The sequence below is a fragment of the Oryzias latipes genome, chromosome 11 (assembly GCF_002234675.1).
Source record: "Oryzias latipes chromosome 11, ASM223467v1".
In the NCBI taxonomy this organism is placed as follows: domain Eukaryota; kingdom Metazoa; phylum Chordata; class Actinopteri; order Beloniformes; family Adrianichthyidae; genus Oryzias; species Oryzias latipes.
Window position 1 is genome coordinate 25,962,626 of NC_019869.2, and position 19,923 is coordinate 25,982,548.

General features: G+C 43.7%; 1 protein-coding gene across 1 annotated transcript; it reads right to left on the bottom strand.

Annotated features, from left to right (window-relative positions):
• Positions 1-16,517: 16,517 nt before the first annotated feature.
• Positions 16,518-19,130, bottom strand: LOC101159317 (trophoblast glycoprotein). Its single transcript, XM_004084904.4, has 2 exons — positions 18,750-19,130; positions 16,518-18,619 (listed from the first exon to the last, which is right to left on the bottom strand). Exons 1-2 carry the CDS (start codon positions 19,001-19,003, stop codon positions 17,770-17,772), a joined length of 1,104 nt encoding a protein of 367 aa, XP_004084952.2. The 5' UTR covers positions 19,004-19,130; the 3' UTR covers positions 16,518-17,769.
• Positions 19,131-19,923: the final 793 nt, after the last annotated feature.

A 19,923-nucleotide genomic window follows, 5' to 3' on the forward strand; every position in this document is an offset into this window, starting at 1 on the left:
AACACAACAGCAAATCACGAAACACAACAGCAAATCATGAAACACAACAGCAAATCACGAAACACAACAGCAAATCATGAAACACAACAGCAAATCACGAAACACAACAGCAAATCACGAAACACAACAGCAAATCATGAAACACAACAGCAAATCCCAGTACAAAAGAACAAATCACGAAACACAACAGCAAATCATGAAACACAACAGCAAATCATGAAACACAACAGCAAATCACGAAACACAACAGCAAATCACGAAAGACAACAGCAAATCACGAAACACAACAGCAAATCACGAAACATAACAGCAAATCACGAAACACAACAGCAAATCATGAAACACAACAGCAAATCACGAAACACAACAGCAAATCATGAAACACAACAGCAAATCACGAAACACAACAGCAAATCACGAAACACAACAGCAAATCATGAAACACAACAGCAAATCCCAGTACAAAAGAACAAATCACGAAACACAACAGCAAATCATGAAACACAACAGCAAATCATGAAACACAACAGCAAATCACGAAACACAACAGCAAATCACGAAACACAACAGCAAATCACGAAACAAAACAGCAAATCACGAAACACAACAGCAAATCACGAAACACAACAGCAAATCACGAAACACAACAGCAAATCACGAAACACAACAGCAAATCACGAAACACAACAGCAAATCACGAAACACAACAGCAAATCATGAAACACAACAGCAAATCACGAAACACAACAGCAAATCTCACGAAACACAACAGCAAATCACGAAACACAACAGCAAATCACGAAACACAACAGCAAATCACGAAACACAACAGCAAATCATGAAACACAACAGCAAATCACGAAACACAACAGCAAATCACGAAACACAACAGCAAATCATGAAACACAACAGCAAATCCCAGTACAAAAGAACAAATCACGAAACACAACAGCAAATCATGAAACACAACAGCAAATCATGAAACACAACAGCAAATCATGAAACACAACAGCAAATCACGAAACACAACAGCAAATCACGAAACAAAACAGCAAATCACGAAACACAACAGCAAATCACGAAACACAACAGCAAATCACGAAACACAACAGCAAATCACGAAACACAACAGCAAATCACGAAACACAACAGCAAATCACGAAACACAACAGCAAATCACGAAACACAACAGCAAATCATGAAACACAACAGCAAATCACGAAACACAACAGCAAATCTCACGAAACACAACAGCAAATCACGAAACACAACAGCAAATCATGAAACACAACAGCAAATCACGAAACACAACAGCAAATCATGAAACACAACAGCAAATCACGAAACACAACAGCAAATCACGAAACACAACAGCAAATCATGAAACACAACAGCAAATCATGAAACACAACAGCAAATCATGAAACACAACAGCAAATCACGAAACACAACAGCAAATCATGAAACACAACAGCAAATCACGAAACACAACAGCAAATCACGAAACACAACAGCAAATCACGAAACACAACAGCAAATCACGAAACACAACAGCAAATCACGAAACACAACAGCAAATCACGAAACACAACAGCAAATCACGAAACACAACAGCAAATCACGAAACACAACAGCAAATCATGAAACACAACAGCAAATCATGAAACACAACAGCAAATCACGAAACACAACAGCAAATCACGAAACACAACAGCAAATCACGAAACACAACAGCAAATCATGAAACACAACAGCAAATCATGAAACACAACAGCAAATCACGAAACACAACAGCAAATCATGAAACACAACAGCAAATCACGAAACACAACAGCAAATCACGAAACACAACAGCAAATCATGAAACACAACAGCAAATCCCAGTACAAAAGAACAAATCACGAAACACAACAGCAAATCACGAAACACAACAGCAAATCATGAAACACAACAGCAAATCATGAAACACAACAGCAAATCACGAAACACAACAGCAAATCATGAAACACAACAGCAAATCACGAAACACAACAGCAAATCATGAAACACAACAGCAAATCATGAAACACAACAGCAAATCACGAAACACAACAGCAAATCATGAAACACAACAGCAAATCACGAAACACAACAGCAAATCACGAAACACAACAGCAAATCATGAAACACAACAGCAAATCCCAGTACAAAAGAACAAATCACGAAACACAACAGCAAATCATGAAACACAACAGCAAATCATGAAACACAACAGCAAATCACGAAACACAACAGCAAATCACGAAAGACAACAGCAAATCACGAAACACAACAGCAAATCACGAAACATAACAGCAAATCACGAAACACAACAGCAAATCATGAAACACAACAGCAAATCACGAAACACAACAGCAAATCACGAAACACAACAGCAAATCACGAAACACAACAGCAAATCACGAAACACAACAGCAAATCACGAAACACAACAGCAAATCACGAAACACAACAGCAAATCACGAAACACAACAGCAAATCACGAAACACAACAGCAAATCACGAAACACAACAGCAAATCATGAAACACAACAGCAAATCACGAAACACAACAGCAAATCTCACGAAACACAACAGCAAATCACGAAACACAACAGCAAATCATGAAACACAACAGCAAATCACGAAACACAACAGCAAATCATGAAACACAACAGCAAATCACGAAACACAACAGCAAATCATGAAACACAACAGCAAATCATGAAACACAACAGCAAATCATGAAACACAACAGCAAATCACGAAACACAACAGCAAATCACGAAACACAACAGCAAATCACGAAACACAACAGCAAATCATGAAACACAACAGCAAATCACGAAACACAACAGCAAATCACGAAACACAACAGCAAATCATGAAACACAACAGCAAATCACGAAACACAACAGCAAATCACGAAACACAACCGCAAATACTGAAACACAACAGCAAATCATGAAACACAACAGCAAATCACGAAACACAACAGCAAATCACGAAACACAACAGCAAATCACGAAACACAACCGCAAACACTGAAACACAACAGCAAATCATGAAACACAACAGCAAATCACGAAACACAACAGCAAATCACGAAACACAACAGCAAATCACGAAACACAACAGCAAATCACGAAACACAACAGCAAATCACGAAACACAACATCAAATACTGAAACACAACAGCAAATCACGAAACACAACAGCAAATCATGAAACACAACCGCAAATACTGAAACACAACAGCAAATCACGAAACACAACAGCAAATCACGAAACACAACAGCAAATCATTAAACACAACAGCAAATCATGAAACACAACAGCAAATCACGAAACACAACAGCAAATCACGAAACACAACAGCAAATCACGAAACACAACAGCAAATCACGAAACACAATTGCAAATCACGAAACACAACAGCAAACCACGGAACAAATGACAGAGTTCTGAAACACAAAAGCAATTTTGGGTGAAAACTAACAAATACTGAATTACAAAAACAATCTCGATACAAATGAACAAATCCAGAAACACAAAAAGGAAAGCGGAGAAACGGCGTCTAACAGAAACGTAACTGAATCCCGGAAGTGACGTAATATAAAACTAATTGTGTATTATTTTTTACATTTCCTTATTACTGTCTTTTTTATGTGGACATTTTCAAGACATGAGACAGTTCAAAAGCATTTCTTCAATTGTATTACTGCAATAAAAATTACAACAACGTTTATCAAGGTAAAGTTTTGCTTTACCGGTATTAAGGGTATTCCCTCTCCGTTAAGACCACTCTAGCAAGAATGCTTCAGGACTGTTTCATGTATTTAAAATGTCCACATAAAGAAAACAGTAATTAATAACATTTAAAAAATCATACACAATTGATTTGCTGTTGTGTTTCAGTATTTGATGTTGTGTTTCAGTATTTGATGTTGTGTTTCAGTATTTGATGTTGTGTTTCAGTATTTGATGTTGTGTTTTGTGATTTGCTGTTGTGTTTCGTGATTTGTTGTTTTGTACTGGGATTTGCTGTTGCTGTATCTTAAATGTAAGCGTGTCTTGCACCTCTCGGCCACCGTAGAAGGTCCATCTCTACAGCTGATCTGGAAGCAACAACAATCTAAAAAGAGTATTTGGGCTGCAGTTGGAAAGAGAAACTTTTTTACATTGATCTAACTTAATTATTTAGTTCGGTGAAAATAAATTTTGAGTTCATTCAACTTAGAAATAACACGTAGTTGTCTGACACTTATTTTACTTTCAATCAACTTAATTCAATTGAGTTGGTGTAACTTTGGTGTGAAGCTGTCAATGCGTCATGACGTCATAACGTAAGGCAGCGCAAGGAATTATGGGATACCATTTTCTTTGCCTGTCTGGGCAGATGGGGTTTAAGTGTGAGTTTTTGTCCATGTTGCCTAGCTGTTTTACTCTGTTTTAACCATATATTTAAACTGTTGTGTTTATTTCTTTCTGCACCATAAATTAGAGTTTGGGAGAGGATGATGACCAACCCCCTCGTGCGGTAAAACACTATGTGTGCCAATACACCCAAGACAGAGTTCACAATATGTGAAGTCTTGACTTGTAATGTGTGATATTGTTGGGTCATTTATGTCTTTAATATGGAAATAATACAGCTTATTGGTTGAAACTTTGGATTTGAATTTAACTTGTATGAACAAAATCTAAAAAAATAAATAAAATAAAGTTAGATCAACTAAAATGTAATTAATTATTGATTAATTAATCAATTAAATTGAGTTGGATATACATATAAAATTAAGTTGAAAACACTTAATTCAATTAGGTGTTACCAATTGAAGTAATTCAAGTAAGTTGGATCAACGTTTTTCTTTTTAGAGTGAAGGAAGAACATCTGTCATGATTCCTTCTTCCAGTAGATGTAGTGGAAACATCTCCAGAAGGTGAAGATCCTGGTTATAAACCCCCCAATGTCAAGAATAAAACAACAAAACTCTCACGGGGAAAAGAGTTTGACAGAAAACGTTCATCCTAAATCACTGTTTCTACACCCTTTCTGTCAATCAAGCACGCGCACAGCTGCTTTACTACCAGCATCCAGTCGTGGTTAATGACCCGTCTGCAGGTGATGGAGGCGGGGGGGGGGGGGGCGTGTGGAGTCAGCACATCTTCATCAGGATCATTCATTATTAGGACGTTAGGGAGGATCCTATCAGCCTGGTTATTAATGATGCAGTCATGATGCTGACAGCGCGATGATGAAGAGGTCGCCCCGACCGACCGCCACGTTAACCACAATCCCCTCGCCGTGCCAGATCAGCCTTCCTGCAGGATGAGAGGCTCTGAGACGCAGCACACAACAGTTAAGCTACAGAGGACACGCCCCCTGGCATCCTGACAGGTGGGACTCTGAGGGGCTGATGACATCAGACTACTGCTGCTAACAGGAAGACTGAAGATGGAGAAGCGGATTCCAGGAGGGACGTGTCCCAAACCCAGAAACCGAAGCAGCTGGAGTTCTACTCATTACACAGACACATCCACCTTTCAAGGGAAAAATGTTGATGGAGGTCATTTTAAAAGGTGGATAAAAGTCACCTGCACAGGTATACAGAGGTGTTCACTCTGCAAATTGACCTTCAGTAGAGGAGAGCCTCACAGTTCAGGACACGCCGCCGGTTTTCCTGCAGAGAAATAAATGTTAGCACCCCTTAACGAATGATTGCAGCCTGTTCTTTTAGCCCAAACAACATCCTCAGGTGGAGAATATATATTTGTCTCTGGGTTCTGTTGACCAACGCTCTTCCTGCCTATTTACTCCCCAAACATCGCCGTGTCTTTATTTAGAGACCTGAGTGTCTGTAGCCCAGCATTTCCTGCCGCCTCAGGCCACAGACACAGAACGTCTCTGTCCCTCCATGCACTCTAATGAAGGACATGAGCCATGCCTCCTCTCATAAATATAGTATTATGACCAGAATTCCAAGAAATTATCATTTTTTATGTGTTTTCAAAGCAATTTATAAATTATTCCAAAGTCCCTCCCACATGCACAAACCCTCACACAAAGGGTTTATGTTTGGTTATCATGATGACTTTAACTGAGCAGAACAAAACAATAAAAAGAAAAGAAAACTTACACTCAGTACTCCCCTGAGCCACCAGGGGGTATTCCAGGAAGCATGTTTAAACTAGCCTGACTTTAAGCCTGAACTCTGGCTGAAATCCGCCTGAACTTGCTTACTCGGGGTATGTCGGTTCCAAAAGACCGGATATGAGTTATGAGCATAATTACGCTCGACTTGGTAACCCTGGGTTAATGCACGTGCACGTCATGTACACAAAGACATTCTCAATGGATCGACGATTTCTGGAGTCACCATGGAAATGCGTGGAGAAAAAAAAAGAGCGCTATGCTTTATTAGAAGTAATTCATTTAACCCTTGTGCTTTCTTAGATGACCCCCCCTTACATTGACATGTTCTCCCTACCATGACAAAGGTGGATAAAGGTGGAAAGATTTCATGTAATCCATGGACACCAGTGAAGATCACAAATCATTGAAGAAAAAAGGTTCAGAGCACTGTCTAGTGGGTCTAGATGACCCAACTCCCAATGGTAAAGTGCCTAGGATAGCACAAGGATTAAGGTGGCAAAATTAGATAAGTTATATATATGTCACAATGAAATTAGAAATGAGAAAGACTTACTTTGTCTGTTATTTTTCTCCCAGCAGAAACTCTTTCTTTTGCTGATGCAGCAGTTTTACATTTTTGATGGACGTATAATCTTCATACGCCGTCATTTAAACCTCAGACTCCGTCTCACTGAAGTATAGCGCTCTCTTTTTTTCACCACGCGTTTCCATGGTGACTCCGTAAATCGGTGATCCATTGAGAATGTCTTTATGTACTTGACATGCTTGTGCATTAACCCAGGGTTACCAAGTTGAGCGTAATTACGCTCATAACTCATATCCGGTCTTTTGGAACCGACATACCCAGAGTAAGCAAGTTCAGGCGGATTTCAGCCAGAGTTCAGGCTCAAAGTCAGGGTAGTTTAAACATGCTTCCTGGAATACCCCCCAGAACTCTGTTTTTGTGGTTTCATCAGGCTGAAATGTAGACAACTTGAGAACTTTTAGAAAAAAGTGACAGAACTTTTACTTCATAAACTTAATAAAGCTCCAGAGTTTATTACAACACAAAATGTTCTTGAGGATCAACATTTTAAGGTGTTTTCCCGACACTCTGACTGAATATTTTCATGGAAGTTTGATGATTTGGCTTGAATGAGTTGCCAAACATGTGATTTGTTTGATTTTAACTGACATTTATTAGATGAAATGTTGTCTAGGTGTAAATCTGTGTCTACATGTTGATATGTTTGCCCCTCAGATGCTGTGCATCAACATTAGCCTGCGATGCTGTCTGTCCTCATCATCTTCATTAGAGGAGAAGCTAACCCGCTGTGCAGCAACATGACGTCCTCCTCCAAAGGGAGCTTCCTGAAAGTCCTGCATGTGGCAGGAAGTGAAGTCACAGACAGACAGTCAGCAGATGGCGTCTCCTCTCTGCAAGAAACTAAACTTTGGCCTCCGAACTGTTCTTCTGTCTCCGACCAATCAGGTTCCTCAGATCCCTGTTGGGTTCCTGGGGCCTCCTCCTGCTCCGGCATCTGGTCCAGAATCGGACATAATGAAGGCAATAATAATGAGCTCAAACCTCCTCCCTTCACGAGGAAGAGGTCAAACTACCTACAGAGAGTTCACACCCACAGCATTCCAGGAGCAGCTCGAGGATTTATCATCCTCAGCCTCCTCAGCACATGGCGGGCCTGGCAGCGTGGCGGCACAAAGACACACTACAGAAAACCACTTCCTTCTGTTTTCATGTCCATGCCCTTCTCTCTCCAAATATGTCCAGTTAGAGGTTGATCGGTTCTATGATGTTTGTGATAAGCTAGCCTCAAACCAAATACTTTTAATCTGATCAAAGTAAAGAGGAAAACAAGGTTTGTCATTTTGCTGCAGTAGCTGGGTTTCCATCACCACATGCAGTGTGTAATGAACTATTTGTGGACACTTTGAAGCATTCTTTAACTGAAAATGTTTTCTAAAGTTCCAGGATTGCTAGTCGCATTAATAATAAAGAAGAAAACAAAAGGAATGTACAGAGAAGCTACCAGTAGCTGCCTTTTCTCTTCCTGTTTTTGATGATGAAACCATCTACATGTCAAATGCAGAAGCTGGAATCCCACATTAATGAAATGTTCTGACCGAGCAGCTACATCAGGAAATACTACAAAGTAAAATCAGTTTCTGTTTGCCCGAGGTCGGTACTCAGTTATTCACATCCCAAAAGCAGATTTTAGCTGGACTTTTCATCGGGGGGAGGGGGTGTGTTTGTGAGAGAGAGTGTGGGTGGGGACAGGCCTGGGGGTTACCTTGTCAGGGCTCACCCTCTTCCTCCCTGTTGCAGAGTGGGAGGGCACTGGGCATTAAGGCTGTGATTGCGTCGGGTGGTGGGCTGCTCCTGGGCCCTCTGGGCTCTGGCCTCGACCTTGGCCCGCATCTCGGTGTCCAGCACCCTGTGGCAGCAGGGGCTGCCGCCCGGTACGGCGGAGCACGCCTGCCCTGTGGCATGGGGCTCTGCTCCCCGGTGCCGGAGGGGCCCCCCTACTCTGCAGCTGGCGAAATGGATTTGAGGTCCCCCCCGCTTGTGCTGCGTGGGTCCCATCGGCGGGGGTGCTCCTGGTCCAGGGCTCTCCTGGTCTGGCCGGTCGGGCTGGGGAGGTTCTGGTTCCCCAAATATAGACATGGATCACTTCAGCAGCGTGTGTCTCCACCCCATAAAATATATATTTAAAACATCTAATGCAATAAATAAATGAAAAATAATGAAAAAAACAAAAAAGGTTTATACAAATATGCACCCAGGGTGTCCAAAGATGCAAAACCCTCATTTTAATAGTGAAACCAACACAAAAGGCCTTCGGCTGTCATCTGTTTGCTCAAATTTTTGGACAGGACAAGTTAAAAATATGGATTGATAAAAAAATTTAAATATCTTCTGACTTTTGATCAGGGAAACTGGATTCAAATAATAATGTGTTTTATTATTTGCTCTGACTGAATCTCATCTGGAGCTAATTTGACAGCGATACATATGAAGAACCTCAAAAAGTAAGCAGAAGCTGCAGTCGAATCCCTACGATGCAAACCACAGGAGGAGCAGAACTAGGTGTTGCTGCATGCACATTTGATAGGTGTTGGAAACCGATGATCGCTTTTGAAGCTAGTTTTATAGGGAAAGAGGAAGAGGATGGTTGGCATAAATGAAACATCAGACATCAAACCATCACGCTGGTGACGAACCTTAAAAAAGTGAAGAAGTGAGTGATCCAGAAATGTGTCACCTTGGAATGGCAGCAGTTTGTCAAGCAGCTCTCTCATTACATTATTCATAATGACGGGGGTGTGGTACTTTATCTCACCCCATTACGAAATGCTGTACTTCGTCTGTCTAGTTTTGGTGAATTTCCCTTTTCTAATCATTATTTTCATTTCAACTTTTGTGATTGTCTAAACGTGCTTTTATTAATGTAATGAATATTATGAAGCGCCTGTTCGCTCATCAATTCATGTTTAATCCGTGTGGTCAGTGCTTTTTTGTGGAAGAACAGAGCTGGAAGAAGGCTAACACGCGCTAACAACATTAGCCTTTGATGAACATAAAATCCATGCCGGAAATTCTGCAATCTGCATCTTGGCTGCACGTAAATATGTGGAATTTATTTTGTCGGGACACGACTGGAAACACAAATCCACGTGATTGTTTGAACGGTTTCTAAGGACTGAGCGGCATTTCTGCTTTGATAAGCTCACACACCGCCCCAAAGCCGCTGTGTCAGCTGGCGGCCGAGCTCTGGTCGGACACACGGTTCTCCTGCATCCGGCAGCCGCTAACCCAGAGCGGCGGGTCGGACGCCTCCCCCCCCCCGGAGCACACATGCAACAAAGCACCACCGTCCCGTCCGCAAACACAAAGCTATAAGTCCGGCTGCTCTGCTCACAGACACGGTTCACTCACGCAGAGCAGCCGGTCAGTCCCGTATGCGCTCCAAAGCCTTCTCTGGCACGGAGGAGATTGACTGACAGGGTCTCCAGCCAATCAGGACACAGAACAGGGTGCGCTGTGTAAAGAAAGCAGCATGATTGCTCTAAGAGAATGAGCTAAACCGGGAAAGATGACCTGTGACGTAGAAAGTGAAGACTGTCTTCTGTTCTATTTGACAGGGATTTGAGAGGGTTTCAGATCGGGACACAGACTGCAGAAGGATGGAAAGAAATGTCACGTCTTGATCGTGTGGCCAGATAAAAACAAAAACATGGGTCTCTGATATCGTTTAGCGGGCCGGACCACAGATGGAGGCGTGCCGGATCCAGCCCGCGGGCCGCAGGGTTTGCCCACCCTGGTCTACATGCAACACAATCGGATCAACAATCGGCATAACCCACCCATCTCGATCAGAAAGAAATTTAGATCCGAACGAGTCTGATGGAGGCAGAGTCTTCTGAACGGCGCGTTTACATGACGCATTTTTCTTCCGATCAGGCGTTGTTTCATTTTGTTGTTTCATGACATTTGTCCATGTAAACGCAGCCATTGAGACCGATTTCCGTAAAACTTTTGGCACCGAATGACACAGAATAACGGGGGGGGGGGGGGGGGGGGGGGGGGGGGGGGGGGGTGATAAGGTGCTACCGCAATTTTTTTTTTTTTTTTTTTTTTTTTTTTTTTTTTTTTCTTTAACTTGTCCTGTCCAACAGCTAGGCAAACAGATGAGAGCTGAGGGCCTCTTGTGTTGGACATATTTTATTTTAACAAGAGGGGTTATTCATCTTCAGACAAACCAAAGGTATGTCTGAATAAACCCCTTTTGTAATTGAGGCCAAAATTTATTAATTTCAATCATGTTTGAAAATCTTTGGTGTTGGACCGGACGGAAAAGGAAAGAGGGGAAGAAGAGAGAGGGACGTTAGAGAGAGGGGGGGGTAGGAGGGTGATAATAGGAGGGGAAGGGGGGTAAGACCATGAAGCAGCATAGAGCAGACAGGTTTACTGGTTGTTTATCGTTACGGTACGGTTCAAATGTAGTACAAAAGGGCGGGGCCTGTTCACACACACTCAAATATTATCAACACACCTGCTAGCCGCAAAAATGTCCACATGTCAACATGTACACAAAACAGATAGTGTTCACGAACGCATACCTATGCCTTTAAACCAACTAGTGTGAAATCTTTCATTCATTCAATCATGCAAAAAATTAGTGCTACCGCAAATTTAAATGAATAGTAATGCAAAGTATGTTCATAGCCAGGAAAAGAGACCTGGGGGGGGGGGGGGGGGGGGGGGGGGGGCTAAAATAAGGTCAGATTTCACTTGAGGACGTGAACCAAAAGAATAAGCTACAGATCAGTGTTTTTTCATTGATGGTTTTGATTTTGGCTAAGCTTTGTAAAATCCAGACTCAAATGTTTACTTTTCACTTGCACTAAAAGTGAGTTTAAATGTTGTTTGTTTTTCTTGACATGTTTCTACTGAAACATCTCTTTCAGTCGGTGGTGAGAAACCTCAGCTGCTTTGGCAACGCTTTTGTCCAAAGACTCACAGGTTTCTTACAATCCATAGAAATGGGATTGAAGTGTCTCACCTAAAGACAAAGTGACCATTGAGCCTGCGGTTTCCACTGATTGGCAAACAGCTGTTCAACAGCTGTTCAACCCTGTTCAAACAAATCTAGTTTCTCTAGTAATCAGTAGTAATCACCACTCCTGTTTTCTTGGTGTGGCCAGCACTCTGCTCTTCTCGGTGGTCTGCTGGGGGGCAGCATAGCTGCCAGTGACACAAAGAGACTGAGCAAACTGATTAGAAGGGCTTGCTCTGTAACCAAGTGATGGAGAGGAGGACTTTGAATAAGCTCGTAGCCATCATGGATAATCCGGAGCATCCTCTCCATCCTGTTCTTGACGGTCAGCGGAGCTCCTTCTCCGAGAGGCTGAGGCAGCTTCACTGTCACACCAACCGCTACAGGAGATCCTTCCTACCTCACTCCATCGGACTCTAGAACTCATCATCCATTTGCCGTAGATAAACTCTTCCCAAAGCTGTTATCTGACTGTTGCTTCCCTGATTGTCACTCATTGCTTGTTTGTAGTGAGCCTGTACACTGCAACAACCAAATTTTCCAAGCTGGGATCAATAAAGTATCTTTATCTTTATCTTATGGGCTTTTAGTATTTTTTAATGCTTGCTGTACATTTTGTTTATAATTTTATGCTTTTTAGGGAGGCAATTTTACCATCAGTCCAGGGACACCAGCTTTGTAGCTAACTCTGGCAGCAATGCTTTTCATGTGCAATGTCCCAGTCAAATAAATGAACAACCCCCCTCTCCCCTCAGGCAGGAGACTCTGTTCCATTCAGACCACAATCTCCCACCATAAGAACTGCTTTCCCCCCTCTGACATAGCCCACATTAACAAATAACTTAACATAGAAATAATTAAGTCAAGTACATTTGATTTCTTTCATTTGTATTTATGCTGTGTGAATATTTGCTCTTGTGATGTGAAATTCTTCTTTTATGCCTTACTCTAGCACCAATCACCGCAAAACATTCCTAGTTAGTGAAGGTCACACAATGTGTGTGTCTGTGTGTGTGTGTGTGTGTGTGTGTGTGGGGGGGGTCTAGGAGCCACCTCAACTGTCCCCTGGTTGTGGAGGAGCAGTGGCTCTACTCTGAGCTATCTGGATAACTGTGCTTCCCCTCCAATCTCTGAGGAAGCGCTCACCCCCCCTAAGGAGGAGGCTCATTTTAGCCACTTAGCCCGACCCCGACCCTGGCCGTCAAAAGAGCCACCAGGCACTTGCTTGCAAGGCTCAACTTCAGACCAACCTCTAGAGTGGACCAATCTGGTCAACATGATCAAATCTTGATTTCGTCGGGTCAGCTTTTTGTCTGGCTTGTCACCTATGATTTGTCTGCCATGGAAGACCCTACCAGGGCAGTTAGGCCTGGCCACCATGGCACCTAAAATTAGTAGAAGCTACCTCTCCGCCATATTAAGGTGGCGGTCCGTGTAGGGATCTGTGTACTTGCAGCTGAATAAGAGGAAGAAGGAGTAGTTCATGACTACCATATGAGCTGTGACTAATTTTTTCCATTATCTAAAAAAAAGTAAGTGGCCACATTTAATCAGAGAACAATTTGATCTCAAGTATTTTCTTGATTTTTTTGTAATATTGTTTTTATTTTAATTTATGGTACATTATCAAACATAATCACAAGCTTTACATCCAATTTGTACATGTGAACTAAAATAGAATAAATAAAATAGAACAGAGAAAAAACAACTAAACAATAACAAGAAGAACAAAAAGCAGATCAACCTCTACTAATCAGGAAATTAAAGAAAAGCCATCTTTTGATACATTTTTCAAATACAAATGCATTTTTATTTTTTATTTTTATTTTTATTTTAAATACTGAAGGTTTACAGAGTATTCTTAGTTAGTCTTGGTCATCCACAGATCCATTCTCCAAATTAAGACTCCTCAAAGAATTTTTTAGAGGACCCCACATTTCTCCAAACAGTTCCAACTTTCCTTTCCTAATACATGTAATCCTTTCTAATGGGAAAACTACGAGCATCTGTTTCACCCAGTGAGTCAATTTGGGCCACAAGTTCTTCTCCAAAACATTGCAATGGTTCTTTTTGCTTGTAAAAAACACATGTCAATCATAATTTGTTTGCTTTTACTAAACTTGGGATTTGAAGGATATATACCTGGAATAAACATTCGACAAGGCTTTGTTTCTTTTTTCGAACTCCTCAACTTTGCCTTTGAGAACACAGCACTCGTCCTCCACCGCGGAGACGCGCTCCTCAGCTTCTCCGATCCTGCTGGTGCAGTCAGCTAGCTGCTTTGTTGTTTCTTCCGCTGCTTTCAGAATGTCGTTCAGCTTGTCCTTAAACTCATTCTTTAGGTCCCCCACCGCCTTCAGGATTTCCTCCTTAACAAGTTTAAGTTCACTGGCCGCTCTGGCAGGAGTACGGGGCACAGAGCTAGCTTCTTTAGCATTAGCATCTTCCTCCACCGGACCAGCTGTTTCTTTGCTGGTTTTTGGCTCTGGAGATCTCCCGAACTCAGACAACTTCGACTGTGTAGCTGTTTTCCCCTTTTCCTTGGCCATCTTGGCATGAGTTGGCATTTTCATTCAATTAAAATTAGCTTCCTGTGCACACTTTCCCCAAATTGGTTAATTTGAACAGGATTTTGGCAAAAAAAATATCGGAGCAGGCTCGCGCACGTCTCTCTAGTTTGCGGCCATCTTGGGAAGCTCGATTTTAGGTTTTTAGTGGGACATTTAACCCCCACCCTAAAATAATCTAGTTTAGCTCACTAAAGCATCAGAAGAGGACGAATTAACACAGAAGGTTTGAGTATTTCCTCTCAAAAAGCAGGTCAAGGCCATTTGTAATGAACATTAGTGTGAGACGTCCAGAGGAGAGTCTTTATTTGAAGACTCTGGTTTTTCAATCAGTCCTTCGGTTAAGTTTGGACAAAGCAATTTATGTTGGGACGTTCTGTGAGGGTCTTCCCAAGGCTCCAAAGAACAGAAAGAAACATTTTTTGCTATTTAAACTTCAGCAGATGAAATGAGCCTTTGCTTCATCTCTCTGTCAGAGTTTGAGAAACGAGGCAGGAAGGGGTGGGGGTGGGGGGTAACATCTCTTTAATTGAAAAGTGCCTAACCTCACCCTTCTATAACAACCACAGCAACAACAAAACAGGACTTGTAACAAGTCACAAGGATGGAGAGACTGATTCATGGCCAGCAGGACAACAGAGCCAACAAGACGGCAGGACTGGAGCGTTGGCTCAGAGGCCCAGAGGAGGGGAGGTTGAGGGGTTCGAGTGGGGGCGCGACAGCAGCCTGCTCTTGGTGTCAATGCAGAGATCAATGAAAATGTGGTCATCTAGACTTCAGAGCTGAACTGCATTGTTGTGGTCGCATATTTCACATGAGTCTTTCTTCATCAGACATGGCTTTGTTGGACACATTTGTTTCTCATTTTCCAGAGGGCTGGGGACCCGCTGTGGTTATGAGCCAAGAGGGCTTTGTTTAAATTTCAGGATGCTTAAGAATTTCTTCCTGACAGGCGGACACATACGTCTACATGTGAGACAGATGGGCTGGTTTATACTGTTGAAGACAAATAACAGCCATTTGGTTTTGATGAACTTTGTGGAAGCATGCACTGAAACTTCAGCATCGTAGAGTTTGTCATTTTCTTTATTTCAAGAAAGAAACATTTCTGCATTCCTGATCAAAAGTACTTTTGGAAAGCCTCAAAAATCTGATTTCCAACCCAAAATAAGGTTATAAAAAACTCTTTAATCAGAACAAAAGCCCATCCTTCCAGCTGTAGCCCTCTTCAGGAAAATGGAATGATGCATTGTTGGAGGATGAAGCAGGAAAGAAAAGAAAGTCACTGGTTAAACAGGGAAGACCTCTGAAAAGGAAAGTATGGCTATAATGTCAGAAAAAAATAGACTTCCACTGCTACTTATTTATTTGTTCCACCAGCTGTGTGTGCACGCTCTGCATGTATGTTTGTGTGCATATTCTGCATGTGTGTGTGGTCATCTCGCACTGTTCCAAGTGTGAAGAATGAGGGCCTGCTGGCTGTAATGAGCAGACGTTCGTTCCTGTGGGACCAGGTCTGCTTCACATACATCCATCCAGGAGCTCAGTGATGAGGTGAACTGCTGGAGCCTCTTCTGCAGCTTCAGTGCGCTCTGGTCATCGTGACGGGGAACGGGAAACTTTGATGAACAGCATTCGGAAGTTGTGTTTGAACATGGAACTGGAATGGGTGAAGTGTTCATTGTTGGCAGAAGTTTGCCGAGTTCTTCAGAGGAGGCTGCTTTGATGCCACCGTGTCTCTGCCGTCATCCCTCTGACTCTTGTGGTTTCAATTCCTCACAGATGTGGAGGCAGATTTCCAATCACAGCTATTAAACCCGTGAACTGGCGCCAAGGTCTTCCCAGAGACGAGGAGTGTATAAAATGTGAAGCCTGAGGGGAAAAACACCATGTGTGTACGATTTGCAGAAAACAGTGACATCTAGCTGTTAACGTTTTGTTTCCTCCAAAGAAAGCCCAGCAGTGCAAGAAATGGTTTATGGGAGGAAAAGTGGGAATACATTCCTGATATTTGAATCAAATCTGCACCCCATGCAGCCTGAAACACTCCTGCAGGAGATCATTCACATTTTAACAAGCCTCTCTGTGGCACGGGGAGTAATGGAGAACGTCTGTTTCGGGGATCTCTCTTCATTGCCTTCCTGCTGAGACGTTCTCGCACAGCCGTCTGCAAACGCGGCATGCGTCTTTCAAACGGGCAGACTCATAAAAAGGCAAACACACAGAAAGCCACACTTTAATGAGTGAAAACAGAAGGAATGACATGCAGTAAATAGTTTTTCTCCTCAGGAAGTGGACAGCAGTAACCCGTGCAGGGTCCTGCACACAAAATAAAAGCTCCTCCTGGATTTTGCTTCCACCGGCGATTAGGAGGAACAAAGACACTGAACAATAGTCAGACCACGTCATCAAGACTGAATCCCATCACACGCCAGCATGATGGCAGTCCGCGGGGCAGAAGGAGCATCAGCAGGACTGTTGGGGACCATGGAAGCAACAGTGAGTCTCATGGTTGAAGCCAGGTCCAGACCATCATTTCTCTCATTTCACTCCAGCTAAAGTCTGCCATTCCACATGCAGGACGAGCCGCTGAAGGACTCTGGTTTAATACAAGGAGTTGATCTAAATCCACAAGCCCCTCATCTCTAACAGGTTCATAAACAGAGGAAAACAGCTAGTTTCTCCTTTCAGCCTGTTGGAATCAGACGGCCACAGATTCATCACTGTGACCCTCAGGACAGATTCTTACAATCAGAGTTTGTTTAGACATGCGAATCACACATCAGATTTTTGAAAAAGCTTTCCCCAAAAGGAAAGGGTCATGGAGCAGGAGGCCGAGCTCCTCCCTGGATCTCAAGAGGAGCTCTGAAGGAAATGCGTCTGCATCTTATCAGGAGAAAAAAGGGGCCTAAACAGAAAAACCTGGACAGACTTTTCCTTCAAATTGCCCCCGGAGCCGCTGTTGTCTTCCAGATGAGTGGAGGGGCGGGGCTGCTTTCAGCGGCCTCAGCCTGGCTAGGACTGCTTCTCATCACTCTGACAATAAAACTCAAGGAGTTGAAACCAAATGTTTGAGGGGGAAAAAAGGGGGAAAAATAAAGGAGCTGAGGCTTCCGCTTGTGCTGACACCCCCCTTTCTGATCCTGCAGCCAATTCTCAGGGCAGGGCTTTTGGCGCCTTAACTCCTCTCTGCTCCCCGGGGCAGCGGACCAGAAGGAGCAAAAGGATCAAAGATGAATGGCTGTCTGTCTGTGCTTTGAATTTGATTGCACCATTGTTTGCTTCTGCTGAGTTTGGATCTGAGCATCTTCTGCCTGATTCTGATCCCAGACCGGAGACCTCAGGCACTTCAGGGTGCATGCTCCAGTCAAACGTCTGCAGGGAACCATTTTCACAGACATTACAGTACACCTTTACATTCCACTCTGCATTACTGCATCACATCAGTCAGAGAGCCAAAGAGGATGTCTCCTCAAGCGTCGGCGCTGTTGGAGAGCTGCGATAACCTGGGATCAGAGTCCAGCTCAAAGCGGTAGTGGTAGCCCTCCCAAACCTCCCTGCAGGCGTCCCGCATGTCGTTGATTCGCTTCTTGATGCCCTTACGGTTCAGGAAGAGCACGAAGAGGAAGATGAGGCCGATGAAACCCAGGACTAACCCCAAGAAGACGTAAGACGTCTGCAGGGCCACGTCTGCCTCCGGGTCCGTCTGGTGACACTCCAGAGTTAGTCTGCCCACAGCCAGCAATGAGGTGTTCCTCATGGCGGCCGGGAAGGAGCACACCAGGTCCTCTGCGTCTGCCACGCGGTTCTGGGAGCTGTTGAGCCACAAAGCGAAAGGTTCGATTCCACACGTGCACGTTAACGGGTTCTCCCTAAGGAAAAGTGTCGCTCTGGGCAGGGAGTCGAACTCTCGCAGAACCTCCTCTGGAAACATCTTGAAGGCGTTGTGAGTGAGGTGGAGCTCCTGCAGGCTTTCCAAACCAGAGAGCGTGGAGTTGTGGATGGCCACCAAGGAGTTGTTGGAGAGCAGCAGCTGATGCAGGCTGTTCAGGTTGGAGAAGATCTGAGATGGCAAGAAGATGAGGCCGTTGTTAGAAAGATCCAGAACCGTCAAGCTGCTCAGGGAGCTCCAGCGGAAAGAGCCGGCCAGGTCCAGCACCGCCGAGTGGTTGTAGAGGGCCATGCTGAGGTTGAGCTCTCGCAGGAACTGGTTAGGGACACTGAAGGCTTCAGGGTGGATGACGGCCAGCTGGTTGTTGCTCAGATCCAGAGAGCGGAGTCTGTGGAGCCTGGAGAAGGTGTGGGACTCTAGCACGGAAATCCTGAGGAGGAAGTGAAGGAGACACGCTTGAAACTGTGAAGTGTCCTAAAAAAGACACCAACAAGTGGACACAAGTTCAGAGCAGCTTTACCGTTGAAGGGAAACTTCTGTCAGACTCCGGAAGCCCGTACCTGTTTCCGCTCAGGTTGAGGATGGTCAGATTATCCAGACCTCTGATCGACTCCGGACCGAGCCGGCTGATCTGGTTCCCCGTCACGAACAGGCTCCTGGTGTATCCGGGGATCCCGGCCGGGAAGCTGCGCAGGTCTTTGGAGACGCACTTCACGGTGAGCGCCATCTCCGAGCACTCGCAGCGCTGGGGGCACGGCGCGCAAACGGAGCCGAGGAGCGCGCAGAGCGCGAGGCGGCGCGCCAGGTCCCGCATGATGCCGGGGGGAGCACACCGACGGAGAGGTGCAGGTGAGGGCTGCTGGAGGCGCTCAGCCGCTCCGGGACATCCTCCTCACGCGCTGTCCCAGCTGGGAATGCGCCTCCACCTCTGCGTCCGCGCGCGCAGAGTGTTCGGGAGGCTGGGCTTCGCTACAATCGAAGGGGGGTTGGGGGGGGGGGGGTCGCGCCAAACCCCAGACTTGTGATCCTTCACGGCAGCAAAGCTGGGGCTCTATGGAAGCATTTTTGTAGCATAATAAAAAATAAAAGTCATTTTCATTTTTAAAATGAAGCTGCATTTTTTGACTCAAAATTAAAATGAAAAAGCAATCCTCCAAAATACTTTTTCATTTTCTTCTTCAACACTGCTTATTCTGTCACTTAATTAAAATGTTAAAGAAAATGGTATTTGACATTTCATTTTAAAAAAGTTCTCTGGTAAATGTGTAGCAAAATTCATTTAGAAATGTCTTATTTGACTATTAAAATGGATTAACAGAAATGAAAAATCAAAACTTCAAAATGCTTTTTCATTTTCTACGTAAAAACCGCTTATTCTGTGTCATAATTAAAAAGAAAATACAAAGAGGGGATTGCATTTTCATTTTAACATCCACCCTGCGAATAGTGTCGCATAATTCAATTCTCTGGACTAAGAAGCAGCATGGATGGATGATGTTATGATTGCTGTTATGATTATTATTAAGGGCCTGCTCGCTCATAATTTTTTAAATCCATGCGGTCGATGCTTTTTTCTTGGGTGCAAGGACCCGAAAGACGGGTTAGCATTAGGCTAATACGTGCTAAAAACATTAGCCGTAGAGGAACTTAAAACTCAGTGTAGGCAATGCCCAACTTAGATGTAAATATGTGGGAATTACATCAGCGTTTATTTTGTTCTGGACACCACTGGAA

What these genes read in the sequence shown, in the direction of transcription:
- LOC101159317 (XM_004084904.4), bottom strand. Translation starts at nt 19,003, where the DNA reads ATGCGGGACCTGGCGCGCCGCCTCGCGCTCTGCGCGCTCCTCGGCTCC. An exon ending in CTCAACCTGAGCGGAAACAG is followed by an intron (nt 18,620 to 18,749) that starts GTACGGGCTTCC and finishes CTTCCTCCTCAG; the next exon opens with GATTTCCGTGCTAGAGTCCC.